General features: G+C 36.6%; 1 protein-coding gene across 2 annotated transcripts in view; it reads right to left on the bottom strand.

The window, feature by feature from the left end:
* Positions 1-3,871: 3,871 nt before the first annotated feature.
* Positions 3,872-24,100, bottom strand: part of LOC115214178 (exocyst complex component 1) — a 79,608-nt gene continuing 59,379 nt past the window's right edge. For both annotated transcript variants that reach the window (XM_029783269.2, XM_029783270.2), the window contains 10 exons: positions 22,687-22,710; positions 21,288-21,368; positions 19,001-19,127; positions 18,795-18,878; positions 16,053-16,206; positions 15,613-15,633; positions 10,766-10,890; positions 9,304-9,426; positions 5,876-5,947; positions 3,872-4,127 (listed from right to left, as the gene is read on the bottom strand). In XM_029783269.2, the coding sequence (XP_029639129.1) occupies positions 3,975-4,127; positions 5,876-5,947; positions 9,304-9,426; positions 10,766-10,890; positions 15,613-15,633; positions 16,053-16,206; positions 18,795-18,878; positions 19,001-19,127; positions 21,288-21,368; positions 22,687-22,710 (964 nt within the window). In that variant the 3' untranslated portion in view covers positions 3,872-3,974. The remainder of the gene's footprint in view (positions 4,128-5,875; positions 5,948-9,303; positions 9,427-10,765; positions 10,891-15,612; positions 15,634-16,052; positions 16,207-18,794; positions 18,879-19,000; positions 19,128-21,287; positions 21,369-22,686; positions 22,711-24,100) is intronic.

Raw genomic sequence — 24,100 nt, 5'->3', positions numbered from 1 at the left:
TCCTGCAGTTTTCATCAGCCAAATTTTACTCACATGGCTTTGGTAGACCCAAGGCTATGAGAGAAGACATACTTGCTCAAGCTTCCATGCAGTGAATTTTTCAACTATACAATAAAAAAAATTTTTTTTTTCTAATTCATAGTCTAAAACTTATAATCATTACCACCAGCATCAAATCACATCAGGTTATCACAATTTCATTTCCTCAATTTGGCGTTAGGAAGGGCATCCAGCCGTAGAAACATTGCCAGATCAGACTGGGCCTGGTGCAGCCTTCTGGCTTCCGAGACCCCAGTTGCACCGTCCAACCCATGCCAGCATGAAAAGAGGATGCTAAACGATGATGATGATGAATTTTAATTTTAACCCTTGCAATGGACTGGCATCCCATTTTATAAGCCCGGGAAGGACAGAAAGCAAAGACACCTCACAATCCAGTGAACTATGAACTGAGAGAGAGAGAGAGAGAGAGAGAGAGAGAGAGAGAGAGAGAGAGAGAGAGAGAGAGAAAGTGGAGTAGAAGAAAGAGAAGATGCCATTCATATATATATATACATATTTAACAACCTTCGTATCATCATTACCAACATCATCAACATATTAACACCATCTTTAATCATGCTGACGTGGGCTGAGCTGAGTTGGACTGAGATGGGTTAGTCAGATCTGTCAGATATATTCTTTGTGTCAAACTTCCGTCATTTTTAGCACTGCAACTCAAAAGTCCCAACACCTATCTTCACCACTACAAATACTCAAAGATTTAATATATTTGGACCCAGCAAAGTTCAAAAGGTGTGGAAGAAATAGGAGAATGAGGGAGAGAGAAAAAAACAAAAGACTAAAAGAACATCCAGCTTATAGTGAATTTATCAGCTTCAATAACACACACACATACACACACACACACACACATATATATATTATACACACACATGCTTGCATACACAAACACATATATATATACATGTTTGCTTTTCATTTTTTTATTCTTTATTGTTACTTTTTTTTCTTGAAAAGCTGCATCTCAGAAGACAATCATGGAAAAATGACCAATCAAAGTGTCATGAACTGAGAGGCTAGCAGACGGACACAGACAAACAGACAGACGGCTAGTCTGGGGATGTTTTGAATGGTTTAATATAGAACATCGTCAACATCAATGACAGAATAAGATATACAGTGGAAACAAAAACAAACACATAACAAAAAAGTAAACAAATCTATACTAGTGTTTATACACACACCCACACACACAAATTAAAACTCCATCCCCTCATCCACTCAAAAGTAAAATGCTGAAAAACAACATTAAAAAAAAAACAGCAAACATTCATTTAGGAAAAGCTCCCCACACTCACTGAAGGGCCCATGGCCGAACCTGTTTTCACACATACATGTGTGTGTGTATAGATGTGTATATACACTGAAGGTGCATAACCTAGTTGTTAGGGTGTTGAACTCATGATTACGGTTTCAATTCCTAGACCAGGCACTATGTTGTGTCCTTGAGTAAAACACTTCATTCTACATTGCTTCAGTTGACTAAGCTGTAAATGAGAAACCCCTGCAATGGACTGGCATTCCATTTTATCAGCCTGAGGAGGACGGAAGGCAAACACCCCACAATCCAGTGGGCTATGAACTTAGAACAAAGTGGGAGAGAGAGAGGGAGAGGAATAGAAGAAAGAGAAGATACCATTCATATATATATATATATACATATATATATATATATATATATATATACATACGTCAAAAACAAAGCCTGTATGTAGTCAACCAGCCTGCTGAAAATAACAGCCAATTATCATTTAGACCAGGGGTACTCAACCATTTTTCATCTATGCACCCCTTTGATTACTATTTTATTCTGGTGGACTCCCACTGTCATTTAATGCTTAAAAACTAGTTTTATAGAAACTTCTTTCAAAATTCCTGATTTATTTTTCACACATTAACTTGTGTAGGTTGCACTAAGTACAATGTTAGAGAAGAAAACCTAACCAATACATACATCTAAAGCAAGATGTTTTCAAGGGCCCTTAAAATATTATTGTGAATCCCCAATTTATTATTTTGTTGCATAGACCCACCAAAAAATTCTTATATGGACACCTCAGGGGCCATGTGGTCCCCAGTTGCAAACCACTACTTTAGACCATGTTGCATCATCTTCAAAAATAAAATGAGACATTGGACAATGTAATTCTAGATATAGAATAACAGTAGGTGGTCAAGGCTGGAATGCATTTGGTCATAGGCCAACTTAGTTAGAGCTGACATACGGCCAAATGGTTAAATAACAACTCTACTACTATAGTGTATACATAATAACTTACTGCTTAACCTAGTGTTGACACAGCCATGTGGAGAATCATATACTTTCTCCATGTCAATGCTTTGTTATCAAAGCAAAATAACAAAAAAATATTCTGATATTTTACAAAATTTGGAAATTTTTGAGGCTTTGATCTTCAAAAATTTACAAAAACTGAAAGTAAAGGATTTGCAATATGAACATATATGTATATTGGATGACAAAAGACTGGGATACATGGCGCCTTGCTGTACTGTACTGTACTCAAGGAGGCCCTACAGCAGGAGTATTAGGGCCGCTCCCCTTGATGAAGAGGATTGGCTTGCAAGAGGCTTGTGCCAATGCCACATAAAAAGCATTCATGCCAGTACCATGTTAAAAGCACCCAACACACTCAGTAAAATGGTTGGCATTAGGAAGGGCATCCAGCTGTAGAAACGAAATCAAATCAGACTAGAACCTAGTGACACTGTGACTGCCAGCTCTGGTCAAACCATCCTGCCCATGGCAGCATGGAAAATGGATGTTAAAGGACGACGTTATAAGTCATTTAAGAATCCATAAGTCAGGAAAAATATCCACTTGTATATTTGTCAATAGACTGGATATATTAATCAAAGCAAAGAGCAAGTTAGATCCATTTCAGCTGATCTTACTGGGGATTAGAAAACCAGATACTAGATAACAGCAGTTAACTAATATCACATGTATAAATACACATTCCAATCACTGTGATAAAAGGGAAAGGAGAAACTCAGAGTAGTGACAAGAGGGAAAACCTTATCTTGAAATAAATAAATTCTACAAGTACCAAGTACATATTTTCAGCCATTTGCAAAGCTAAACATACAGACACACACACACATGTATACATTCACACATATTGCATGAATATGTATTTGTATGTATGAGATACATACTCACATATATGCATGTATAAAGACAAGTGTTTAATAGAACAGATTTCTAAACCTAAGGCTTCTACAAAACTGTAGTAGTAGAAGTAATGCAGAAAGAGGTTTGGCTACATAATGTATTCCAAAGTTCTCCAAAATAGTTGTTATGGTGTGTGTGTGTGTGTGTGTGTGTGTGTGTGTGTGTGTGTGTGTGTGAGAGAGAGAGAGAGAGAGAGAGAGAAAAAGTGTTATAATTTTACACAGCTGGAAATATAAACATATGCGTAAAATGGTGTGTGTGTGTGTGTGTGTGTGTCTATACAGGGATGGCCATAAGTTGCTTTACCCCTTTTTAATAATAATAAAGAAATGAGTAAAACGGCTTATGGCCATCCTGTATATACATATATATATATACATACACACAAAATTTTATATACACATACACACAAAATTATATATACATATATACTGCAGTTTTCTAAATCAGAATAAATATCCTGAATATATATTACATTACATTATAGACAATTTGTGAGACAATAAACACATCTTATCTCAGCCACTTACCACCAACTTCAACATAATGTATCATTTTACAACTATTTATCTTTTTTCCATAATCATATGTAAATACATTTTTATTATATATAGCTATTTGTTTTTCAAGGTGGGAAGATGTTTTTTTTCTGTGGTTTTTTTTTTTTTTGGTTTTCTTTTTTTAGTTCTGTTTTTGCTATGGAAATGACTAAAGAGCATCAATGTAATCGAGCAATATTAGAAAAATACTCGAGCACATCAGCCATGCTGAACTCAAGCGATATCAAAGAGTCAGGGTAACAGTTATTTATTAAGTTTTCGTAATGCTTGTATGCTCGAATGAATTCATCTTGCATTGTATGCCAAACCACCTGGAGGAGAAAAAAAAAAGAAAACAAATACATCATGTTAATACAGGGAGTTCAGAAATTTTGAGGGGAGAGGTGTTAGTGGATTAAACAGAAAGCATTTGACTGCTATTTTATTTTATTGGCCCCTATCAAAAGGATGAAAGTAAAGTTGACCTTAGCAAAATTTACATTCAAAGCACAAACAGCCATGTTAAATATTGGTTTCAAATTTTGGCACGTGGTCAGCAACTTAGGGGGACTTAAGGCTTAAGTTGATTACATTTACCCCAGTGCTCGACTGATACTTATTTTATTGACCCCAAAAGGATGAAATGCAAAGTTTAACCCTGGTGACATCTAAACTCAGAAAGTAAAGTCAGAAAAAAATGTCACTCAGCCTTTTGTCTGGCATGGACAAAATGCCTGGTGGCATTTTTTAAGGATGAAAGGCAAGTAAACCTCAGCAGAATTTGAATGCAGGACAAAAAGACGGACAAAATGTCACTAAGCTTTTTGCCTGGCATGTTCACAATTTTGCCAGTTTGCCACCTTAAATCACACCAAATATTGCAAAGCATTTTGTCTGACACTCCAGTACCTATCTTTTTTTTCTTGTTCCAGAGACAGAAAAAAGTATATTTTAGTTGCAGACAGTCACTGACTCAATGTAAATGCCTCGTCTGCTAGTATATAGCTGGTATTTTTTTTTCTTTAACATTCTGTAGCAAAGATTAAATATAGTTGATTGGATCAGTCCTCAACCCAAGCATATAGCCAATGTTTATTTTATAACTCTGAAGAAAGATGAGAAAGCAAATTCAATAGCAGCATTAGCATCTGAAGACAGGAGACAGAGGCAAATACTTTGCAATGTCTGTCAATTCAACACCTTTCTTTCTCTTTCTCTCTCTCTCTGAGACACCTACAAACATAATAGACTCAACAATAATATACTAGAAAGATACTCCAATATCAATTTTGAAACACTCTTTTCTCTACCAGATCTACACACATGCAAGAGACACACACCAAAATAACTGCACCTATGACAACCAAATCCTGTGCTAGATTTCTAAGCACTTCAGTATAGAGAGTTGTAATCAGGCTCCAAAACAAAAAAAAAACAATTAAGAAAACTTTCCCAGAGCATTCAACCATACAAAAAAGAAACTAGAGAGCTAAAGAGATTCTTGTTTTGAGTCATACTACTCTCCACACAGCTAACTATTTGCTGAACATTATGCAACATTAATATATTATTTCTTTGTAACTATCACATCAACGAGGGGGCCTCTACATGATTGGTTGACCTGTTAGAAATAACAGTCAAATCTCACTCAAATTACATCCAACTAACATAAATAAAGAGGGTTGTGTTGAACAGTGTATACCAAGACATACAAAAAGACAGAAAGGTTGTGAATAGAACACCTTTGACTGTAAATCTGCTTAATCAGAGTTGATATGAGGCAAAAACAATATGAACCTGTGTCAGGTAACCTATTGAAATGACATGGTGTGATATATGAGGAGTTACCTTTGTGGTAGCCTTAATTCATCATATGATTCAGCACTGACAACTGGTCCTTGAGAGCTTTTAGGAGAGGCACTCTGTTGTAAGCTTTTGGGAGCCAAGTCTGTAGGTTGGGGATACCTTCCTCTCTCCCAGCCAGCAGTCTTGGAGTCCTTGAAAAAGGTAATGAACACCACCCTTTCCTCATGACTAAACAGTAATAAAAACAGAAAAGATAGAAGGCACTGAAACTCACCTCAAAGAGATTCTCTTCTTCACACAAATGTTTCTCAACTTTGCGATATAAATGTTCCAGACCTTTCTTCACCTTTGAAGAGAAATGGATGTAAAACTTGAATTATAAAATCATAGACCATAATTCTTTTCTAAACAATAAACAATTCCCTTTTTCAATTCACTAACACAATTATATAACAAATCTCATTTAAGACATTTATTGAAACAAATATTTCTTCAAAGGGTCAGCCTGCATCTGGGCCTTTGAAGTTCACTTCCCAACTAAATCCTTTCAGGTTCAGTCCCACTGTGTGGACAAGTTCCAGACCAACCAAAGTAAATGGAAACTAAAAGAAGCCTCTGTGTATGTGTGTGTTTGTGTGTGTCCCTCAGCCCTTGTCCTGACATCACGTGATGGCTGTAAGTGAGTGCCACCATCATACAAGCAGTATCATTCACTTCCAATCTTCTGTGAAAGCATTTCCAGCCAAGAGGAAATATTACCTTACATAGAAGCACCATACAAGCGTGATCGTTGACAGAACGGCTAACCGGCTTCCGTGCCAGTGACACATAAAAGGCACCATTCGAGTGTGATCGTTACCAGCGTCGCCTTACTGGCACTTGTGCACGTGCTAGTAGGGTGCCAAGAGCACCATCCGAGCATGATCGTTGCCAGAGCAGCCAACTGGCTCCGTGCTGATGGCACGTAAATGGGCACCATTCGAGCGTGATTGTTACCAACGTCGCCTTACTGGCACCTGTGCTGGTGGCATGTTAAAAAGATTCGAGCGAGGTCATTGCCAGTACCGCCTAACTGGCCCCTGTGCTGGTGGAACATAAAAAGCACCCACTACACTCTCGGAGTGGTTGACGTTAGGAAGGGCATCCAGCTGTAGAAACTCTGCCAAATAAAGACTGGAGCCTGGTGCAGCCATCTGGTTCGACAGCCCTCAGTCAAAATCGTCCAACCCATGCTAGCATGGAAAGCGGACATTAAACAATGATGATGATGATGGTAGAAGCAGATGAGAGTTGGCAACACTAAAATCTGCCTCAATGAATTCCATATGATCCATGCAAGCATGGAAAAGCAGACATTAAAACAATGATAATGATGATTTCTTCATTAAGACCTGTATTTGGTTCCAGATTCCATAGTCCCTAAATGAATGAAAGGTCAGTTTCTCCCAGACAGAATGCCAGAATATCACAAACATTCCCAGAAGATACTATAGACATACTTATCATTTAAATCAAGTGAGTTTTGTAGAATTAAGTACCTTCAGTCAATTTTAACCCAGACAAAAAAAAAACTGGAGCTCAATACAGGCATACCACAGCTTAAGTTGTTTCAATTTAAGTCGTTCTCAATTATACTTTGGTTTTCAAAAATAATATATCATCATCATCATCATCTGGACGATTCAACTGGGGTTTCGGAAGTCAGAAGGCTGCACCAGGCCCAGTCTGATCTGGCAATGTTTCTACGGCTGGATGCCCTCCCTAACGTCAACCACTCCGTGAGTGTAGTGGGTGCTTTTTATGTACCACACGAGGCTGGCAAACGGCCACGATTGGATGGTGCTTTTTACATGCCACCGGCACGAGGCCAGTCAGGGCGGCGCTGACAACGGCCACGTTCGGATGGTTCTCTGACATACCACCGGCACTGGTATCACAGCTGCAATTTCCATTGATGTTGATCGATTTTGATTTGGATTTATATAAAATAGAAATCAAGTTAAGTCATTTTACTCGACTTTACGTCTGTCCGCCACAAATATTGGAGTCGTAAAATCACTAGAAAACTGTGCAAAGCACATAAAATCATGTCTCTGTACAATAAATAAGAATAAAAGCATATAATATCATTTTAAAATACATACAGTAAATGTTAAGATACACACCATAAAGTAGTGTAGCTTAGTGAACAAAATCACAAAATCACAAAATTGTATGTATTGGTAAATTTAAAATAATTTAGTTTTTTTTTTATTATTGTGAAATAATAATAATAATTATTGAATTTGTTTTTTTAAGCTTAAAAAAGATTTTTATTTTACTATGTCTTATTACAAACCACATTTATAAATAAAGCGTCCAACAATGTACGGTAAATACTGCCAAATTGTATTCATAGATCTAGATTACATTTTTTTTTCACTGTACTTTATTAAAAAATAAAGCTTATTTGTTTCTAAGCTTAAAATAGGTTTTTATTAACCATGTATTATTAACCATAAATAAAGTACAGAACTAGGAATGGTTATTATCGGTTTAGCCTAGAGACAAATATATTCGGCCTACCCTAGCCTAGAGACAAGTTAATTCAACTTAAGTCGTGTCTCCTGGAACCAATTAAAGACATAGGGTGGAGCATGTCTGTACTCTATCCACTCACACATTCCACTACATCTGTAACATTTACATATGAATTACTGGAGTAAGTGTTTAATATTTTCTACAGTTACAGGTATAGTCATTAACGTAATTAAAGAGTATTCTCCACAATCACATGATTTCTTGTTCAATCCCACGGCCCAGCACCAAGGGCTTGTGTCTTCTACAATAGATTTAGATCAATCGAAATGACTGAAATTCAATAGATGGAAAATGTAAGGAAGCCTGTTGGCTGGACTGTACTTAGGTATTCAACTTATTCTGTCCTCCAGTTTAACATCACCAACTGGCTTTTCAGTGACTTTAGTAGTGCCCACCCTGTTGTGGGCATTTGGACTTAGTTTCTAGTCAAAAGATAAACTACGAGTTCTCCAATGTCCATCAAAATGAGGTTTGGGGCAATGCTCATCCTCCCCTGACTTACTCAATCACTGAAACACCATGTGACACCAGTATCTATTATAATAAGTATAATTTTATGCTGCTTATTCATTAACCCTTTCAACACCAAACCAGCTGAAACCAGTACAAATGTCTTGTTTTCATAAGTTTTGAATTAAAATCTTCCTCCAAACTTTAGTGACAATTTATGTTCCACTAAACTTTAGTCACACTAGCTTAATGATAACTAAGTTATTTTACTAAATTCTTTTTTATATTTAAAATTAACTGAAAGAAACACAGAACATCTCAAAATAAATATGGTAACAAAAGGGTTAAAAGAGACTGGCAGTAGCCATAACCTTTTTTAGGATATCATATCAATGGTTGACAAGAAAATATGTGCTGAAACAGAATTCTATAAAGAGTTGAACATTTAATGCTGCTTAAGTAAGGGACCTTAACTCTTTGCTCTTTACTGGTCCCTAGATCCCTTGAGGGTTTAGGGGGTCAGCAAATAAGTGTCCAGGAACAAAACCACTGCTTTAGCAATAGCAGACAAAGAAATTTGCCTTACATTTGGTTTAATCATTCCAAGATTCAAGGACCAAACCATTTTCTTAGTGCTAAAGCAACCCAATACAGAATAAGAGTAAAGTTTACCTCTTTGCCAGGGTATTCTTTAATGACTTTTCTTAGTTCTTGTTTGCTGAAGGCTAGCTGGTAACCGACCTCCTCCATTTTCACACCAGCAGCAACTCTACTTTCAACGCCTTCGAAAAATATCTGTAAAATTGAAATACACAAAAGTTGAATATTGTAACAAATATTAACATAGTGAAAATCAAAATCAAAATCGATCAACATCAATGGAAATTGCAGCTGTGATACCAGTGCCGGTGGTACGTAAGAAAACCATCCAAACGTGGCTGTTGCCAGCACCGCCCCGACTGGCCTCGTGCCAGTGGCACATAAAAAGCACCATCCAATCGTGGCCGTTTGCCAGCCTCGTCTGGCATGCAAAAGCACCCACTACACTCATGGAGTGGTTGGCGTTAGGAAGGGCATCCAGCCGTAGAAACATTGCCAGATCAGACTGGGCCTGGTGCAGCCTTCTGGCTTCCCAGACCCCAGTTGAACCGTCCAACCCATGCTAGCATGGAAAGCGGACGCTAAATGATGATGATGATGATGATGGTTTCAACTCATTCCAACAAAGGGTCTTGATCAAATTGTTAGACTTTTCTTCTTCACTATATAATAATCTATTCAAATTTCAGAACTTTTTATAACAAAAACAATTAATTTTTCAAAAGTTCTTTACATTATTTTTGTGCATGTTAAAAAGTGATTCTCTTAAGCATACAGACTGTAGAGCCAAGTAAGACAGTTCATAACCATATATCAGTATTTGGCATGTAAACCTGACAGAGCCTGTCTCTCCAGACCACACTCATATCTTATATCAGCACCTCAAAACCCCATCAATTATACAGTACTACAACTATAAACAGAAGTGATTTATACCACCTCAAGGTTTTATTGAATTTAGTAGGACTGAACATTTCAACATCAAATATCCTAGCAAGCAGTAATAGAATACACATCATAGAACCTTGAAACAAGAAACAACAATTCTGTTCCCAAACTCAATCCTCACACCGAGCAAAATGCTTAAACAGTATTTCATCTGTCTTCATGTTCTGAGTTCAAATTTCGCCAAGGTTAACTTTGCCTTTCATCCTTTCGGAGTTGATAAATTAAATTGCAGTGAAACACTGGAGTCATGTAATCAAGTAGTCCCCTCTCTCCAAATCTCAGGCCTTGTACTTATAGTAGAACGGATTATTAAGCAGTTGCTGACTGGCCCCAACATGGTCCTGATCAAAAGCATTCCAGTCATAACATTCTAGACATTTTTCAGGCATAGTTCCCCATTGACTACATTGTCCAAAGTGTTTTCTCCCAAGTTAGAGAGATTAAAGTCATTGAAGTTCAGTTTGGATACTTGTAAGTAAATATTTACAGGAAAAACATAGGTGAGAAAAGAATTTCAGAAGTGCGATGGAAAGGTGAAACATAGTGAACTTCACAAGCAGGAGAGTTATGTTAAAATGAGACATACGTGAATCTTCTCCAGTGGTCGGCCAAGCAGTGATGTTGTATACTTGTGTAGACTCTCCAGATATTTTTGTTTGAAGTCTTTCTTTTCACTTTCCAAGCAAGATATTTTAAGCCGCGACAAAATGGCTACAAAGACAAATGAATGAATGAATTTAAGAAAACTATAGAGCAAAGTAAAAATAATTTTCTTCTGTTGTTTTGAAGATCTATTTTTCAAAATTATCTGTGAGCAGTATGTATGTGCATACACACATATGGAATGATATAATGAGAAAAAGGGAATCAAAGAGGGAAAACTAAAACTGGCACTTCATTGGTTATGACAATGAGGGTTTCTCGGAACAGCCTGCTTGTGAAATTAACATGGAAGTGGCTGAGTACTCCACAGACACATGTATCCTTAACATAGTTCTCAGAGAGATTCAGCATGACACAGAATGTGATGAGGCTGACCCGTTGAATTATAGGTACAACTCATTTTTGCCAGCCAAGTGTGGAGTGGAGCAACATGAAATAAAGTGTCTTACTCAAGGACACAGCATACTGCTGGGAATAAAACTCAATAACCTTACAATTGTAAGCTGAATACTCCCACTAAGCCATGCACCTTCACTCACATAATTCTTTTATATGTCTGTCATTTGACTGTGGCCATGCTGAAGCACCGCCTTTAGTGAAACAGATAAACCCCAGCACCTATTCTTTGTAAGCTTAGTACATATTTTACTGGTCCCTTTTGCCGAACTGCTAAGTTACAGGAACGTAAACACACCAACATTGGTTGTCAAGCAATGGTGGAGGGACAAACACAGACACACAAACATAACGGACTTCTTTCAGTTTACATCTAGCAAATCCATTCACAAGGTCTTGGTCAGCCCCGAGGCTATAGTAGAAGACACTTGCCCAAGGTGCCATGCAGCGGGACTAAACCCAAAACCATGTGGTTGGTAAGCAAACTACTTACCACACAGCCACTCCTGCGCCTATGTGTGTGTGTGTGTGTGTGTGTGTACACAGACACACTAACTACCTATGATAATTTGATGTGCTGTTGTAAGATAATAATGGCTCAACAAAAAAAAATGGTTAACACACTTTCCAACTATGTACTTAACCAGCACAGAGTAAGATGGTACACTCAACAATCCAAGTCCACAACCTCATTTAAAGTGCTAATTGTTTAAAAAACAAATGCATGAAAGCCACAAATTCCATCCAACAGATTAATTAGGTTGATCAATAATTAAAAGTCTATGAAAAGTATTTATAATGCACTTTTTGGTTTACTGATTACCCTTGTTACTGCTAAAAACTCCTCAGTCAGTTAGGAATTGAACTGTTTGTCAACTATGCAAACTGAAATAAACAAATTATGTACTTTATTTTGAGCCATAATAGAACTGTAGCTGGAATGGACCCCATGGCCAATGTAATGAGAAGGGTATGCTGGACAACTGTAAACTAGCACGTAAAATTCAGGGATGCTATGGAATGGCTCTTTAGTTATGGAAATAATAATGGAATGATGACATTATTTCTGTTACATAAACAATCATCATCATCATCATTTAACGTCCGTTTTCCATGCTAGCAAGGGTTGGATGGTTCGACCAGGTTCTGGGAAGCCATGGAGGCTGCACCAGGTTCCAGTCTGATTTGGCAGAGTTTCTACAGCTGGATGCCCTTCCTAACGCCAACCACTCCGTGAGTGTAGTGGGTGTTTTTTACGTGCACCCGGCACAGGAGCCAGCGCATACTGGCAAACGGCCATGATCGGTTGGTGCTTTTACGTGTCACCGACACGGATGCCAGTCAGGCGACGCTAGTAACTGCCATGCTCAAACGGTGCTTTTTACGTGTCACCAGCACGGGTGTCTTAACTACAATTACCATTCGAATTTTTGATGTTGACGAACTTGACTCAACAGGTCTCCTCAAGAACAGCAGGTCACTCTACGATCCAAGGTCAGCGCAGCAGGCTGTCCTGCAAGCATGAACTCACTTCATTTGTCGGGTCTTCGAATCCTCAAGAACAGCGAGTCACTCTACGATCCAAAAACCCTTAGTCTCATTGTGCTTCCAAACAATGTTTTGAAATATTTTTTATCTCTATTTGTCAAGTTCTATTTATTTGTGCTGGGGCTGGGGTTGAACCTACATCGTCCCATAGGTGAAGGTATAAGAGTATTGGAATCCTGAATTACACTCAAAGTTTGTGAATTCAATGTCAACTTGAGTACATGGATATTACACCAAATGATAAACTGCAATCAAAGTGTTTACTATATAATGGTTTACAAAAGAGAAAAGACAGACAATCAATCACTGTGTTGTCAAAGTTTACATAAAGTTTATATAGTCATCAAGATAACCATCTAAAGAGACAGAGACATCAGAAGTTCTACATCATGTTGGCGAATAATACATGAATATGAAATTTTCAGTGGTAATGGAAATAATTCTTCAAGAGTTATGGTACATTTCCATGTCATCATAGTGATGTCTATGCTCAGCTTGGTTAGTCCACATTACTCCATAAAGAGCATATTCCCAGTTTTCCTGGTATATATTCCTCCCTGGATGGAATGACAGTCTATCACAGGATTACTCATTTTTACCAGCTGAGTGGACTGGAGCAACAGGAAATGAAATGTTTTACTCAAGATACAATGCATTTGCCCAGTCCAGAAATCGAAACCACAATCTTACAATCATGAATCCAACACCCTAATAATTAAGCCATGTGCCTCCATTATGCTCAGCTTGGCTAAGTCAAATTGAAGGTCAGTATGGTTGAGGGGTCATGAGCTTCAGAACACTTAGCAGTGCACTTTTTCTAAAACAACCAATTGTAAATATGATGAGTAGGGCTGTATGGTTGATCCTGAGATTCTGGGGAATAACAGTAGAAGATTCCAGGAGCCAGAAAGAAATCATGAAGATTGGGACCACTACAGGTGAACAGAAGATGTGAGAGGTGCAGAGGAGGGGCCACTACAGGTGAACAGAGGATGTGAGAGGTGCAGAGGAGGGACCACTACAGGTGAACAGAGGATGTGAGAGGTGCAGAGGAGGGACCACTACAGGTGAACAGAAGATGTGAGAGGTGCAGAGGAGGGGCCACTACAGGTGAACAGAGGATGTGAGAGGTGCAGAGGAGGGACCACTACAGGTGAACAGAGGATGGGAGAGGTGCAGAGGAGGGACCACTACAGGTGAACAGAGGATGTGAGAGGTGCAGAGGAGGGACCACTACAGGTGAACAGAGGATGTGAGAGGTGCAGAGGAGGGACCACTACAGGTGAACAGAGGATGTGAGAGGTGCAGAGGAGGGACCACTACAGGTGAACAGAGGATGGGAGAGGTGCAGAGGAGGGACCACTACAGGTGAACAGAGGATGTGAGAGGTGCAGAGGAGGGGCCACTACAGGTGAACAGAGGATGTGGAGAGGTGCAGAGGAGGACCACTACAGGTGAACAGAGGATGGGAGAGGTGCAGAGGAGGGACCACTACAGGTGAACAGAGGATGTGAGAGGTGCAGAGGAGGGACCACTACAGGTGAACAGAGGATGTGAGAGGTGCAGAGGAGGGACCACTACAGGTGAACAGAGGATGTGAGAGTGCAGAGGAGGGACCACTACAGGTGAACAGAGGATGTGAGAGGTGCAGAGGAGGGACCACTACAGGTGAACAGAGGATGGGAGAGGTGCAGAGGAGGGACCACTACAGGTGAACAGAGGATGTGAGAGGTGCAGAGGAGGGGCCACTACAGGTGAACAGAGGATGTGAGAGGTGCAGAGGAGGGACCACTACAGGTGAACAGAGGATGGGAGAGGTGCAGAGGAGGGACCACTACAGGTGAACAGAGGATGTGAGAGGTGCAGAGGAGGGACCACTACAGGTGAACAGAGGATGTGAGAGGTGCAGAGGAAAGAGAAAAAAATGACAAAAATAGAGGGAAAGAAACTATGACCAACCATAGGCTTTCATTTGTCTAACATGAACTTTTATCAAAGACACAGTTTTATAGAGGCAGGAGACCCCAACTAAACAAATGGTGCAAGACCACATTGTCTTTCAAAAGAGTTAGATGACAATAAACATAAGTAATCCATGAATAAATAGCTCTCTGACAGCCATTAATCTGTTTAACACAAGCATCCTATGCAACAAAAACTGGGGTATCACTTGGCCAATCTTGATTAAAATTAATATCAATTAAGACCAATATTCTTTCTCCTCACTACAGATGTAATTTTAATTTAATTAAAATTCCTTAGCTTTCTACATTAACCATGTTATATATTATACAGATAAGGCTGTGTCTTTAAAAAGTTTGCTTTGAAACAACATGGTTTTAAATTCTCTCTCACTGTTCAGCACTTTGGACAAGTATAATTTAAACAATAACCTCAAGTTGACCAATGATTTCTTAGTGAAACTTGGTAACTAAATTATGTAGAATCCCATCATGTGTGTGTGCATGCATGTGTGTGCATGCATGTGTGTGCATGCATGTGTGTGCATGCATGTGTGTGCATGCATGTGTGTGCCCGTGTATATGTATGTGAACATCTTTCACTGATATCAATAAAAAACAAAACATTATTGAGAAAGCCAAAAATTAAGTATTCTTCAAAGTCCTTAGAAGTATTTGTTATGTACTGAAATATAAACGCTCCTTTATTGCTCAATCCAGAGATTAGTTTCATTGGAAACATGTAACTAATAATACTGTTGTTTACCAACTAATACAAAAACTAAAATTTCAAAGCAAACAGTTTTAGAAATTATATTAGATTAAAATATGTTGGAGAGAGACTGAAATAAATATTTATACTCACAATTCATTCGGTGGTAATTTTCTGCAACAGAAAAACAAAAACAATCAATTAAATCTCTCCTTATATTTGACTAGGTTAATTTTATCAACATAAAAAAAGATGAAAAGCAATGTCGATGTTGAATGGATTTGAACTCACAATGTAATAAATCTAACAAAATCATTCTCTCCTTCAAAATTTGCAATCATATACCACTTTACAAACCCATGTGATTTAGATTAAAATCTTAATTACTTCAGATAAATTACTTCAGATTTTCTTTAATGAGGTTTAGCTCCTCTATTAGCAGACCTAGTAACTCTATATATGCTTCCTCACTGGCTTTATAAATATCATTTCAGCTTACCATTTATAATAGAAAATCAAACATAACAACAAATTCACCAATTATGATCGTTAATAAAATCAAATTAGTCCAAGAGGGAGCAATCAATACCTACCCATGTATATGACATGTTCAGGTGTCTTTTGATGTTCCTTGGCAACACGTACTATTTCATCAGATATTGTATGAACTAATTTGCAATAGGCTTTTTCCAAATCGGCACGTCTATCAGAACCTTTGAATATTATCTCAGCTTGTTTTGCAAATTCCTAAAAATATAACGGAAAGGCCAATTAGAAATACACAGCACAATAAACAATGACATCCCTGAAAAATGTCTGATTTAAATTAAATGCATAGTTAAGAAGTTTGCTTTGCAACCATATGGCTTCAGATTCAGTGGCACTGCATGTTTCTTCTACTATATTTGTATCCATCTTTAATCCTTTAGCATTCAGATTACTCTGTCAAACATAATGCTTATTTATTCACATTGTTTTGAATTAATCATACATTATCTCACAGGTCTGAGATTTTGATGATGTGATTGTGTATTTTAAAAATGACATAGTAGGGTAGTTTTGAGAGAGGCTTGGTCTGGTCAGTTTGAACATAAAACAGGTAGATTATTTGGGCCTGATATGGCCAGTTTAAATACTAAAGGGTTAAAATGGAGAGGTTTTGGTTCTCAAATCTCAGATAGCAATCCACACAATAAAATTAAGATAATCAATCATTGCTAAAATATTAATCAAACAATTCTTCATCAAACTAATCCTATTAATTGGTTTCAAATTTTGGCATAGGGCCAGCAATTTCAGGGGTGGGGATAAGTTAAACACATCGACCCCAGTGTTCAACTGATACTTATTCTATCAACCTCAAAAGGATGAAAGTCAAAGTCACCCCAGGCAGTATCTGAACTCAGAACAAGAAGACAGATAAAATGCTGTTAAGTATTTTGCCAGGCACATAAGTAATTCTGCCAGCTCACCACTTTATACTTATGCTATTAATTGGCACAATGTTGTGGTTTAATTACTTCTGTCAGTTACTTCTGTCAAAGTATATATATCAGAAGTAGATTTTGACAAAGCTGACTGGAGCCACTTGACCACAGTATCACACCAATTCTTCAAGCTAAAGAGCAAGCTTCTTCGGTGTTGTACAATCTGTGAGAAATAGCAACCAAACTTCCTTCTACCCACATCCTACCATCTTTAAAGGAAAAGTAACGCATTCATTCAGTCATTCTTCAACGTAGTTGAACTAATTCCAACTATTTGGGATTCACAGTATGGGTTGTACTATTCATCCTTTTGATCACTAAATACAAAACATGGATCATGAGACCTCCATCCAGGTGATTTTCCTAGTCACCATCTCACCCTTATGCACCAATTCATTGTAAGGTTACCCATTTACAGCTGAGAGAATTGGAACAATGTGAAATGAAGAGTTTTGCTCAAAAACACAATGCACAGCTGGTCTGTAAATTGAAACCACAATCCAATGATCATGAGTGCAACACCCATTTTATTCCCTCCAGAATAATATCAATGCTTTCTTCGAAACATATGTTGGAAGCATAACGATTTGAATAACACCTGTGTTTGATTCCATTTCTTAATTTATCTATGTTATACAAAAACATTTCACTTAACCCTGGTATTTCTACCGTTGTAAGTAGGCTGTAATATCCTTGGCACTTACGTGAATTTTTGCTACCCTGGTAACTACTTATTTATTTTTTCTGTGTTATTTGTACACATTGAAAAAATACACATACATTTATATACATATATATACATATATATATATACATATATATATATATATAATATGTATATAAATGTATGTGTATATATATATAATATATATATATATATATATATATATATATATATTGTCTATTTAATTTAAAATTCTATATGTGGCTGAAGATTGCTCTACATTTTAAAACTGATGCAATATTTGCATTGTTTAATAAAATGAAGTAGCATGAAACGATTGTACTACACTACCTTGGATATCCTTGTTGCTTATTTTGATTATAATCACCCCATTTGATTTATATGGATAATAACATACCAAATTTGGGTGCCTTTAAATTAAGTACCATATTCATCTGAATCTAAATTTTGCTGAACTTACATATCATCATTCCAAACATGAACAAGCGAGAAAAAACAACAATGCGAGGACGTGGAATAAGTACAGTGTTATTGGATGCTCAGGAAAGGAAAGAAAAGAAAGAGGATTTCACATTTCGAGCAGAACTCTTCATCAGAAATATAGAAAAAGTCCAAAGAAAGGAAGATGGAGAAAGAAAATCGCCAACAATCTGTTTTCCATGCTTGCATGGGTTGGACAGTTTGACACCAGCAGGCCAACCAGAGAGCTGTCAAGGCTCCAAATTGTGTGAATTGATATGGTTTCTACAGTTGGATGCCCTTCTTAATGCCAAACACTCTACAGAGTGCATTGCATGCTTTTTACAGGCTACTGGCACAGGTGCATATTACATGCCACCGGCACAAGTGCATATTAAGTAGTACAGACACAAGTGCATTCCACATAGCACTGGCATGAATGCATTTTACATGGGACTACAACAAAGTTTCTGTCTACCAAATTCAGTTAAAAGGCATTGGTCAGCCCAGGGATATAGTACAAGATACTTGCCTAAGGTGTTATGCAATGGGACTGAACCTGAAACCATGTGAGCTTTTTAATCACACATACACCTAATTATTTTAACTAACAAAAAAAAAAGAAAGAAACACACACACACACACACACACATACAGAGAAAGAAATGACAGTACATGAACAACAAACAAATTAAAATACTCACATCAAAATCAGAAACAAAATTGATGATGCCACACTTGTTTTTCTTGGAGATCTTGCTTTCCTTGATGGCAGTAATCTTGTTTTGCTGAAATTTTAAAAAACGACCAATAAATATAGGTTTTACATTTGGGTAAAATTTATGATCAGTCTAATTACGGAAAGTAATTGAGTTATGAGTAGTCTTTGTTTGTTTTTTCTTTCACTTACAATGAAACGATCAAAGTTACGTTTGGTCTTGACAAGGCAATTAGCAAACGTCATGCTTAAGAAGGAACCGGCATCCTGCGTGTTAATTACATGTTGGCTCATACGCACCAACATATACATGGAGTTGCTGCAAAAAAAAAAAGACAAAAAAGTAGTTAGTAAGAGATTGAAAGTGGTTGTATTGGAGACTCACATTGTTGACTAACAGAAAAGTACCTTCTTATATTCAGCAAGAATCCTCAGAAAGATTCTTGAGATCTGAAGAGACTTGTTGTCATCAAACCTCAAGATAAAGTTCCTTATATATACAGGGTATAACAGCTAAATTAGGACAAATTTCAAATGGGTATATTTCTAATTGTATAGATTTTATTGGAGGCTAAATTCAAAATATTACCAACTTGAATAATCACTTGTAGTATTTTATACTTTGGGTTGAACAAACTATGAATGTTAATACAGAACTAAACTGTAGAAGTGTAATTGCCGAATTATTCTGCACTGGCAAATGTGCTGGGGAGATTGTTAGAGCCACAAAGTATGCCAAATCTACTGTTTTTAAAGTTGTAGCCAATTTGAAGAAAAGTCAGGATGTTCAGAGAAAGCCTCACAGACCTTGTAGTAACCAAAAACGCACACCTCACTTCTTAACAGGACTTGAAAGATCGATTGAGTCAAACCCATCAAAATCAATGTCAAAGTAGTCTCAAGATCAAAGAATCAGTAAAATGACCATTTCTGGGGCTGTGAGACAAGACCTCCATATGAAATTGTATGTGAGGAAACACCGTAACATCCTCCAAAGCCATTTGAACTGAAAGAAGTCTCTAACTTCTTAGTCATCTGAAACATCGTGGTGGAGACGTCTGCATTTTTGTAATGAAAAGATGTTCGTGATAGAAGAAGTTGCAAACCATCAAAACTCACGAGTGACAGTGAACAACCCTTCCTAAGTTCCTTCAGCTATGCATAGCAAGAACCCAGCTTCCATTATGGTCTTTGGAGCTGTTGCAACTGATGGGAAATTGATACCTCTTCATTTTATTGAAGCAGATCTTAAAATCAACACACCAGAGTATATCAAAATCTTAGAAGTTTTGTTGCCTTGGATTAGGAAGCATTTTGATGCAAGTTTGGTTTATGTTTGTACAGGACTCTGCGCCAGCCCATTCTTCGAAAAGAATTGCCCATGTTTGTCCCTAAAGATATTTGGCCCTCTAGCTTGTAAGATTTGAATTAGTGTGAGTTTTGGCTATGGAGCCCAGCTGCAGAAATATCCAACACAACTTCTCACAACTGTATGTCTTCTCTGAAGGCTTACATCAAGCAAGCATTCAGTAAAATGCAAAAGAAAGAAATAGTTAAGACATGTGCATCATTTCATTAATGGTTTGAACCGTTACAGAAAGCAAATGACAGTCACATTGAACTGAAATAAGTGCTGAACACTAAAGAGGGAGAGAGAAGCGTCCATGACATGGGGTAGGGGGAACATAATAATAATTACGTGGATAAAAAAGTTAGTTGAAGGTAGTGATGTGGAGGAGAGTTAGAAATATAATTTTACCAGAGGGGTGATGTTCTGATGGTGAGGTTAGAAAGAGAGGTGGTGAAGGTGGCGGTGGTGGTGGTGGTGGTGGTGAAGGTGACAGTGGTGAGTGGATAATTAAAAAGTGTAATTTCTTTTTTTTTTTTTGATTGAACTAAATTTTTTATATTACCTATCACTTAAAGCATAGACATAAGTGCAATTATCGATCGTCTGCTCACTTGAAAATTGATATTTGTGGATAAAATATAGATGACAGATGATGTAAGCTAACAAAAGAAAGAATAAAACCAATAGGCAATAACATAAAAGACAAGCAGAGAATCGAAACACTAGAACAAGCACAGGAGCATCAGTGTGTAGAAGGGAAAATATGAATCAAAGAGTATAGAGTGAGTATTTACAACAGATAAGGGGATGTATTCAAGCTAGAATATAAAATGTAAATCAGAGAGAACAACCAAAAGAAAAAACCTGTAAACATAGTCAAAAGCCTTTAGATTTATAAATGAACCTCTGAACTTCTGTTATATCTTTTTAAAATACATATTTTTGGGGCAAGTAATTTTATAGCTGGATGCTTTCTGTGTGTTGTGTGCCACCTGCTGCAACTAGGCAAACTGAGTAAACCACTTTGTGAAGGAATCGATATATTATATTCAGTAAGAATACGTAAGAGAGTGTTAATATAGATTAGAATTTTTTTTTTTTTTTATTAATCAAAAATTATCAACTTACCATCCATCAAGTTTATCTGCAAATGTAATGAAATTTTCCAATTCAGTTTCCAAGCTTGGGAATAAATCAGTCATCATACGTCTGAAATTGTGATACATTTAGAAATGTAATAGCCTAATAATCATTGAAATATCAAACAATCTGTTCTGTTTGTCAACACTAGTGCAGAGTAAATAAATAGTAGTAACAACCCCTAACACATACTTCACATGAAAAATATTTTGGCATATTAGACTAGAAATACCTGTTGAAATTCTAAGTTTATTTTGGAAACTACAAGATTTGCTGGAAGTTTATAGAGAACCATGAAATACATAATATTTTGAAATTGCCTTGTTTTTCATAAATATTTTATTCTTGAGATGATGTAACATCCACACAGGTAAAACTAAAGGTACAGTCTTGGGGAGAACATCTTTGAAAACTATATTCTTTGTTAAATGTTTGCCATTTCTTTCATCTTACAAATTTTTATTTTATTAGTTTTATCTTTACATCAAGAAGTAAACAATATTAACTATGGAATGAAACTGAAAACATTCTATTATATTGAAGACAATATTTTTTCAATTTTTTCAATCAGATTTTTATTTTATTGATTTCTATCAAAATGGTAACTTACACCTTGACATTAAGATGCACAATTATTTTTACCAGAGGGTCATAATGCACATTCCAATGGGCAGTGGATAACTGTATGTGGTGCAGTGTTGCAGTCTGAACATGATATCAATTGGTCAATCTATTTTGATATGTCTATAGATTCTAGTGGTGGCCATACCAAAAATGAATGAAATTAAATCTTTTCAAACATACCAAATATTATTCCTCTGCTTTTATCACTGGTCCTATGTATCCCAATACAGTATTTGGAGAAAATATAGTTTTTGATGTTGCCACTTTTTGTGTGAATTTCTTATGTTTAGCAGAACTGAATGAGAGAGACAGTATTCTGGAGTGTTGTAGATGTGCCTGTTTGCTAAAGAATAACTGTACAATATAGCGGCAACAACCGTGATGATGTGTTTTAGTTATTGTTGGTGCTGAGCAATCACAATAACCTCTCCTTCAAGACATCTATGACAAGGAGGTGACCCATTCAACAAAGCATTCAAATATTTCTAGCTATGGCCATTCAGTTTTCATTGTAAATTTTAAAGCTGATTCCAGTTTAGAACTTTACACATGTAGCTTTCTTAACCATTTTAAAACAGCATGGTTTAGTTCAGATACATCGACTACTTCATTCAGAAGGTTGAGTGATGACATAGAAGTTTCCTTTCCAGGGAAACCTTTGGCAAGACATTTTACTGGTTCCATGAAATGCATTTACATGAGGATCTTACACTACAGACTATACTTGATACTGAAGAATGTATCTGATATTCCAAGTACTTACCGCATTTCTTCATTGATCTGCCGTCTGCAGCAGAAAACAAAAATAGGTATATTTTAATAATAAATTGACACACATACAATTGCAATGACACAAATTTGCCAAGTACAGTGTGGCAGTAAGAAGATACAATAAATTTTTAAGTAATTAACTTAAAATCACTTTAATAATCCAAGTTACACATTCTTGACACCTATCCTAAATTCTGAAATTATTAAACAACAATGGAAATATTTGTATACCAACAAAGTACTTTATATCAATTTTAAAAAAACAACTCTCAATATGATGACTGCAAATATAAAATCTCAGGTGTGTAGAGAAATTGAATTAAAAATATGTAAATATAAAAATGATTAATCTAACAAATTAACAAGCGTAGCTCACCACTAAATACCCACATTTATAGAGCTGAACAATAGATTCTATTAAGTATATGCACTGTTGTTATTCCTTCACAGATGCATTTTTCTACAAATGACAGTATCTGAGTCTTCCATTGTACATCAACAAGCGGATTACAACTGAAAGCCATCTATATTCAGATAACATACAAATGATACATTAAGTAGAGTAAAACATTTAACACTTCAGAAACCACCATCAACAGTTATCTCAATAAAAACAAATTTATTAAAACCCTAGTTGTCACTCATGAGTAAGTACTATTTGGTAGCATTCACTATGCTTTTGCAAATTGTTTTAGGTACCAACATAGTCACAAGCAGACATAAAACACCTCTCAACTCAGCAGAGCATTGAGGATGTGATGCTAGTGAGATAGAAAATAGCACCAACACCACTAATATTCATTTTCAACTAAATAAACTGGACAAACATAAAATGAAATACCTTGCTCAAAGGACGCAATGCACTGCTTGGTACAGAAATTGAACCAAGGATATTATTATAGTGAGTCTAATGTCCTATTCACTAGGCCATTTGCCGTCACTGATAAATACAGTTAATAATACATAGATTACTGTAGATTAAATATAATTCATGATATTCATGTTTTGTATAAAATCAGAATTAGAAAATAAGTTGTCTGGTGTTTTCCATGTATTTTAAATCAGTAGAAATAATTAATACAAAGTAAACACAATAACTGTATATCTAGTATTATAATGAAATAGAAATACAGCCTATGTTTGTTCAGTGAGACAAGGTGGTTGATTCAGCATAATGATGGTAGTAAGATTTAATCTTATGACTAACTATTTCATCTCATAACCATTGTGCTTAGTTTTCTTATATTTGTGAGAATGATAATTATAAAGAAGTGGGACATGTAACAGTATCTTCAATCACATTTTTAAAAGAAAAGCTGCTTCTAATTCACACACACACTATTTTAGCTTTCAAATGATGCTACCTTGCTGGCTAGACAGGTACACCAACATTCCCCTTGAACAGA

This window comes from Octopus sinensis, linkage group LG7 (assembly GCF_006345805.1).
Source record: "Octopus sinensis linkage group LG7, ASM634580v1, whole genome shotgun sequence".
In the NCBI taxonomy this organism is placed as follows: Eukaryota; Metazoa; Mollusca; class Cephalopoda; order Octopoda; family Octopodidae; genus Octopus; species Octopus sinensis.
The sequence above is the reverse complement of the archived record's forward strand: the minus strand, read 5'-3'. Positions and strand labels throughout refer to the sequence as shown.